Below are 7,619 nucleotides of genomic sequence, written 5' to 3'. Positions count from 1 at the left end.
GGCCCGTGTTTGTGTTGTGTGTAACATCACTTCCGTAACATTATGTGATGGTTTCGCTGAACTGTATTGCCGAAACTATGTTGGAACGCACGGCGCGAGCGTTTGGAACGCATCGCGCATGCGCAGTACGCAACAACGTCACTTCCGCAGCATCCTGTGATAGGCAGCAAACTGTGACACTACACCGTCAGCTGTTTCAGTGACTGAGCCACACCGGAAGTGACGGGGTGAGGGTTTTTCAGGAAATTTTACCACACCTTCAGAATGTGTAACGGAAGTGAGGTTTCATCACCGCCATCTTTCTACACCCGCACTCCTCCATAGTAAGGATACACTGAGAAGGGTGAAAGCGGACATCTTGTTCTACCCACCGGAGTTTTGCATTTTACAGTTATCTTTAACAATAAAGTGACTTTATACAGCGAAATACAGTACTTAGAACTCCGTCTGACTGGTTAGATGTTGAATTTTAAAAGCAGCGGTGAGCCTGCTCATCTGAAAAAAGTTTTTTTCTGCTTTTAAAAATCAACATCTAAACATTCATGCAGAGTTATAAGTACTGTATTTCCCTATATAAACTCACTTTACTGAAAAAAAAAAATGTTGAATGCAAAACTCCGGTGGGTATAACAAGATGTCCGCTTTCCCCCTTCTCACTGTATCTTTACTGTGGAGGAGTGCGGGTGTGGTAAGATGGCGGTGACGGAACGTCACATCCGTTACATAGTCTAACGGGTTGCCTATTCTGACGAAACACTATTTTCTACACTAGAGAACATGGCGGCCGATGATGTGAAGCAGTTCAAGAGTTTCTGTGAGAGCGACAAACAATGGCGAGCGAGGGAGGAATTTCTACTAAGAAATCTGAGGAATTTCCAGGGTGACAATGAGATAGATAAGCTGCTGGCTCTGTCTATGGTCTGGGCTAATCATGTCTTCATGGGTTGCAGGTATATATTACGTATTCTTTGTGTATCTCCCTGGCTGCTGAGCTGATGGGGAAAAGCTGGCCATGTACCGTGCAATCCCCTTTAGATCTACCGTTAAAGGTATTTAAGATCCTCTCTGATCATTTATAAATGGGATGATTATTAAAGCCCAAGTCAGCGGAACCGCCCAAGTTAATTGCTTCTTTGTGTTTAGGGGAACAATAGGACTAGATTTACCTGATCTTCTCCCTAATGTTAGGCAACATTCACATTGGCAATGAGGGCTGGTGCAAATTGTTGTGGCAGTTGATCACTGATGTACACACACACAAAATCCGTCCGACAGCGATCACCACAGGTAATCAATCACTGGCTGTGCAGAGAAATGTAAAGAGCTGCGGCCGCTGGCAACCTGTTATCGGGTCGGAGGCTGCGATGAGTCACAGAAAACTGCCACTACAATTTTCGAACCCCCTGGGATATTAGGGATGCACTAATGCTGCTTTTTTAAGTACGAGTACCGTGTAGGTAGGGTTTTTGTTTGGGGTTGTTAGGGGAGGGGGTGGCGGCAGGGTAGTTGGGGGTGGGAGAGTTGGGATGGAAAAGGCAGTGATTGCTGGGGGAAAAGGACAGGATGGGAGGGTCATTAGGAGACGTGGTGAGAAAGAGGGGGCAACACATGGCGTTATGGGGAGGGCACAGTACAGGGTGTTATGTACAGACTATACACTGACAGCATCCTGTACATTATATACAGACCAGTCTGTACCCTGACACCATACTGTACATTATATACAGACTGGTGTGTGTATAACATATAGTATGGTGTACAGACTGGTCTGTCTGTATATTATGTACGGTGTCGGGGGACAGACTGGTTTGTATATAATGTCCGGTCTGTACCCTGCTGAAACTGTACATACTACGCTAACCAGTTTGCAGGAGTTGCTCCCCTCTGTACTCGGTTCTGCTTCAGGGACGCTTCACAGCTGCCTCGCATAGAAACACAGGTGCTGATGCTGTCCAGCCCCTTGCCAACCCTCCCCCTCTCTGTCATTGGATAACAGCCAGCTCTCGCTCTCTGCGCCGGTGCATCACAAATATATCTATATACAGTGCCTTGCAAAATTGTTCACCCCCCTTGGCATTTTTCGTGTTTTGCCTCACAACCTGGAATTGACTTGGATTGTTTGAGGATTTGCATCATTTAATTTACAGAACATGCCCACAACTTTTGAAGATGGGGTTTTTTTTTTATTGTGAAGCAAACAACAAATAGGACAGAATAGCAGAAAAAGTCAATGTGCATAACTGTTCACCCCCCTAAAGTCAATACTTTGTAGAGCCACCCTTTGCACAGATCATTTTCCACTGGCTCCAAGAGCCAAACAGCCCTTATCATTCACACCCTCCTGTAATTACAGTGCCTTGCAAAAGTATTCACCCCCCGCCCCCCCCCCTCTGGCATTTTTTTTGTGTTTTGTTGCCTCATAACCTGGAATTAAAATGGATTGTTTGATGATTTGCATGATTTAATTTACAGAACGTGCCCACAATTATGAAGATTTTTTTTTTTTTTTTTTGTGAAGCAGACATCAAATAGGACAAAATAACAGAAAAAGTCAATGTGAATAATTATTGACCCCTCCCCTAAAAGTCAATACTTTGTAGAGCTGCCATTTGCGGCTGTCACAGCTCCAAGTCGCTTTGGATAAGTCTCTCTTGAGCTTGCCACTGGGATTTTTGCCCATTCCTCCTTGCAAAACTGCTCCAGCTCCTTCAAGTTGGATGGTTTGCGCTTGTGAACAGCAATCTTTTACCTCTGACCACAGATTTTATATTTTATATTTTATATTTGGATTGAGGTTTGGGCTTTGGCTAGGCCATTCCAACACATTTACATGTTTCCCCTTAAACCAGTCACGTGTTGCTTTAGTGTGTTTGGGGTCATTGTCCTGTTGGAAGGTGAACCTCCATCCTAGCCTCAAATTACACACAGAGTGGTACAGGTTTTGCTGAAGAATATCCCTGTATTTGGCACCATCCGTCTTTCCCTCAACTCTAACTAGTTTCCCAGTCCCGACTTCTGAAAACACCCCCACAACATAATGCTGTCGCCACCATGTTTCACTGTGTGGATGGTGTTCTTTGGGTGATGTGTTGGGTTTGAGCCAGACAGCGTTTTTCTTTGACCAAAAAGTAAAATTTTTGTCTCATCAGACCAGAGCACCTTCCTCCATACATTTTGGGACTCTCCTGCATGCCTTTTTGCAAACTCAAAATGTGCCATTTTGTTTTTTGACAAAAGTAATGGCTTTCTTCTAGCCATTATGCCATAAAGCCCAACGCTATGGAGCGTGCGGCTTATTGTCGTCCTATGTACAGATACTCCAGTCTCTGCTGTGGAACTCTGCAGCTCCACCAGGGTTACTTTAGGCCTCTGTGTTGTCTCCCTGCCTGGTCCGTGAGTTTTGGTGTGTGGCCATCTCTTGGCAGGTTTGCTGTTGTGCCATGTTCTTTCCGTTTGGCTATGATAGATTAGATGGTGTTCCTAGGGATCATCAAAGATTTGGTTATTTTTTTTTTTATAACCTAACCTTGACTTTTACTTCTCAACAACACTGTCTCTTGTTTGGAGAGTTCCTTGGTCTTCATGGTAGTGGTTGGTTAGTGGTGCCTCTTGCTTAGGTGTTGCAGCCTCTGGGGCCTTTCAGAAAGGTGTGTGTGTGTAATGACAGATCATGTGACACAAAGATTGCACACAGGTTCACATCATTTCACTAATTGTATGACTTCTGAAGGTACTGAACTAAAGGCTGTAATGTAACAAAATAGGTAAAAAGCCAAGGGGGGTGAATACTTTTGCAAGGCACTGTACACATACATTAGAGGTCAAATCTGGTACAAACCGTCACTCTAAAAAAAAAAATGTTTATTTAACCACTTGCCGACCGCCGCACGACGATGTACGTCCTATTTTTGAAGAGGGATATCTCGGTAACGACAGCAGCTGCTGCCACATTTGAGATATCCATCTCTTCAGGCGGCGGTCGGCTGTACGATAACGGTGGTCTCCGCGGCGGATTCGCCGCGAGATCACCGCTATCGGCGGCGGGAGAGGTGCCACCTCCCGCCGCCCTTCCGCCGCTTACCGGAGCCGTCGGTAGCGGCGGAGGCGATCGGGTCCTTTCATCTGCTGGGCATAGAGACAAGTGAGGCTAAGATGGCCCCCACTCGTCTCTATACCATAGGAGGGTGGAAGCAACATCAAAACGTCACTTCCGCCCATACCTCTTAAAGGTATTTTTTTTTTTTTTTGAAAACTAACATTTTATTGAAATTTCAAGTGAAACAAAGAAATCAAAAAAGGAATAATAAGGCACAGGCAATAAAAGTAAGCGGTCACAGACCACAGTAAGCAAAGGCAAAGAATACAACATTGCATCAACTCATGCATTACAGTACAATGACACTCGGTTACCGGGAGAGTTAGATTCCTGCAGCCTGCTACCGGTCAAGTTAACACACCTTTCTGTGACCAAAAAAGGAAGGGAGCTTAAAGAGAAAGAAGGAAAATAGGAAAGGTGAACAAGAACACGAAGAATCGTGCGAACAGCCCTAGAATGGGAGAGAAAAGGTGTAGAGTAGATTTTTTTTTTTTAAATGTCAGATTTTTTTTTTTTTTGCATTTTAGCCCAAATATGAGATCTGAGGACTTTTTGACCCCAGATCTCATATTTAAGAGGACCTGTCATGCTTTTTTTTATTACAAGGGATGTTTACATTCCTTGTAATAGGAATAAAAGTGATCCATTTTTTTTTTTTTTTTAAACAGTGTAAAAATAAATTCAATTAAAATAAATAAGAAAAAAAAATATTTTTTTTAAAAACACCCCGTCACGACGAGCTTGCGCACAGAAGCGAGCGCATATGTGAGTAGCGCCCGCATATGAAAACGGTGGTCAAACCACACATGTGAGGTATCGCCGCGATCGGTAGAGCGAGAGCAATAATTCTAGCCATAGACCTCTTCTGTATAACGCAAAAAATGCAACCTGTAGAATTTTTTAAATGTCGTTTATGGAGATTTTTAAAACTAAAAGTTTGACGCCATTCCACGAGCGGGCGCAATTTTGAAGCATGACATGTTGGGTATCAATTTACTCGGCGTACCATTATCTTTTACAATATAAAAAAAAATTGGGCTAATTTTACTGTTGTCTTATTTTTTTAATTCAAAAAAGTGAATTTTTTCCAAAAAAAGTGCGCTTGTAAGACCGCTGCGCAAATACGGTGTGAAAAAAAGTATTTCAATGACCGCCATTTTATTCTCTAGGGTATTAGAAAAAAAACAATATAAAATGTTTTGGGGTTCTAAGTAATTTTCTAGCAAAAAAAAAAGTTTTAAACATGTAAACACCAAGTTTGAAAAAGAGGCCTGGTCCTTAAGTGGTTAAAAATATCTAAAATGCTGTTTTGCAGATTTTCAGACAGGATTGTAATATTATGCAGACAAACTCCCTTGCCATATGCAGATTGCTTGATACAACCTCTGGCTGCTGTTATTTATGCTGGCCATATAGGAACGTATTTTATTTTTATTTTTTTTTCCGTAAAAAAAAAAAAAAACTACACTTTAAGAACGTTCAAATTTTTAATCATCAGTGGGGTCAAATTGACATTTTGTTTTCAACCACGGTGATGGGAAAATTCGAAGGAGCAGAATAGAAAACTTCTCGGCCTAAGGAATTTTCTGACCGCGTATGTGATTTTTTTTTTTCATTCAGAAATTACATTAATTTTACAATTGAATGTTAAAAGCAAGTGAACTTACACCTACACTTTCTTCATAAACAAAATGTTGGCAATGTTCTCTTTCGGGAGACTCATTTCTGCTCTGATCATATACCAAAAAAAAAAATATATATATATAATGAGGCATGTATCTCAGAGATTGGGTCAGCAATATCGAATTTTACGCAGGATCACGTAAACGATAGTACTTCCCTTTCTAACCAATGGGAAACATTGAAATGTATAGTGAGGGTCTTTTTTTTTATAAAACATGGAGCTAGGTTAAAAAAAGCAAAAGGAAATAGATGAGTAAAGCTTTTACAGGAAATCACTCATTTGGAAAAGCAACATAAACAAAACTCAATAGAGATATTTAATGAAATTAACAGATAAACGATTAGAATTAGGAACCTTATTAAATGAACAAACATTAAGGATTAGAGGTAAAAATCTCACCTTATATTCTCAACAAGGAAACAAACCCAGTACATTATTAGCTAGAGCACTACGCCAGCGAATAAACACTACAGCCATTGTTAAGGTTAAGACAAAAACAGGCGATACGGTATATGATCCAAAAGCGATTTTGAAAACATTCCACACTTTCTATTCTCGACTATAATATACCTAATCAACTAGCAGAGCAGGATCCCGAAATATTTCAGCAGAATATACGACAATATATAACGGATACTGCTGTACCAACTTTAACAATAGTAGAGGTAGAGCAATTAGAACAAGAATTTTCAGAGATCGAAATCCAGAAGGTAATTGACTCATTCATACCAGGTAAAAGTCCTAGCCTGGACGGTTTTACTCCACGGTTTTGTAAGCAATTTAAAGATCTGCTAATTCCAATCATGAAGCGGACCTTTAATTCAGTCTCTACTTCTCAACCATTTGTTCCACAGGGTATGCAAGCATATATCTCACTCATACCCAAACCAGAGAAGGACCATACACTCTGTGGAAAGTACCGACCAATCTCACTGACAAATATCGATCTTCGACTATACTCAAAGATAATAGACTTACACCGAAATTGCTGAGATGCATTCACTTAGAGCAAGTGGGGTTCATAGAGAGACGAGAAGCAAGGGACAATTCCCTGAAGACCTTGACATTAATAGAATATGCTCAGAAACATGCCATCCCATCCTGCCTCCTGGCAATTGATGGTGAGAGGGCTTTTGATAGGGTGGGATGGCGTTTTCTCGAAGAGACATTAAGACAATGGGGAGTGGGCCCAGTGCTTCTTGAAAAAAATAGTTCTATACAAGAATCCAGGCAAATGGAGAGGTATTCGACAGTCAATATAGCGGTTGGAACTCGGCAGGCATGTCCCCTGTCTCCATTAGTATATGTATTAGCCATGGAACACCTGACGAAAGCGATTCAAATTGATAAAGACATACAAGGAATTAAAGTGACAAATGAGGAATGTAAAATGTCGGTATAAGCAGACGATCTGCTAATGTATATCAAGAATCCAGTGGTGACAATACCAAATTTGATTAAGGAGTTTAAGCGCTTCACAGAATTGAGTAATTTTCAAGGTAAATTATAATAAATCTGAAACTTTGAATATTGCGCTTCCTAAGAATACGGTTGAACGTCTTTAAAAAGAATTTTCCTTTTAAATGGCAGAAAATGCAGTCAAAAACCTTGGAACATTCATACCTAGGGAATTGGGGAAGCTCCAGGAGTATAACTACCTCCCAATAATGCAAAAAAATAAGACTCTTCAACAATACGACAAGGGGATATTCTCTTGGACGGGCCGTATAAATATTATAAAAAATGGATATACTACCAAAAATACTTAATATTTTCCATACTATTCCAATATTTCCCTCAACAAATATCTTGAATCTTCTAAGAAAGGCCATTGGGGTG

General features: G+C 41.0%; 1 protein-coding gene across 1 annotated transcript in view; it reads left to right on the top strand.

Annotated features, from left to right (window-relative positions):
- The first annotated feature begins 746 nt into the window (after nucleotides 1-746).
- The window catches only part of CDKN2AIPNL (CDKN2A interacting protein N-terminal like), a 59,089-nt gene continuing 52,216 nt past the window's right edge, over nucleotides 747-7,619 (top strand). The window contains exon 1 of the mRNA XM_077473923.1: nucleotides 747-950. Within this exon, the coding sequence (XP_077330049.1) occupies nucleotides 778-950 (173 nt within the window). The 5' untranslated portion in view covers nucleotides 747-777. The remainder of the gene's footprint in view (nucleotides 951-7,619) is intronic.

Source organism: Lithobates pipiens, unplaced genomic scaffold (assembly GCF_037356315.1).
Source record: "Lithobates pipiens isolate NorthernLeopardFrog02 unplaced genomic scaffold, aLitPip1_a1.2 Scaffold_8, whole genome shotgun sequence".
Lineage (NCBI taxonomy): Eukaryota > Metazoa > Chordata > Amphibia > Anura > Ranidae > Lithobates > Lithobates pipiens.
The sequence above is the reverse complement of the archived record's forward strand: the minus strand, read 5'-3'. Positions and strand labels throughout refer to the sequence as shown.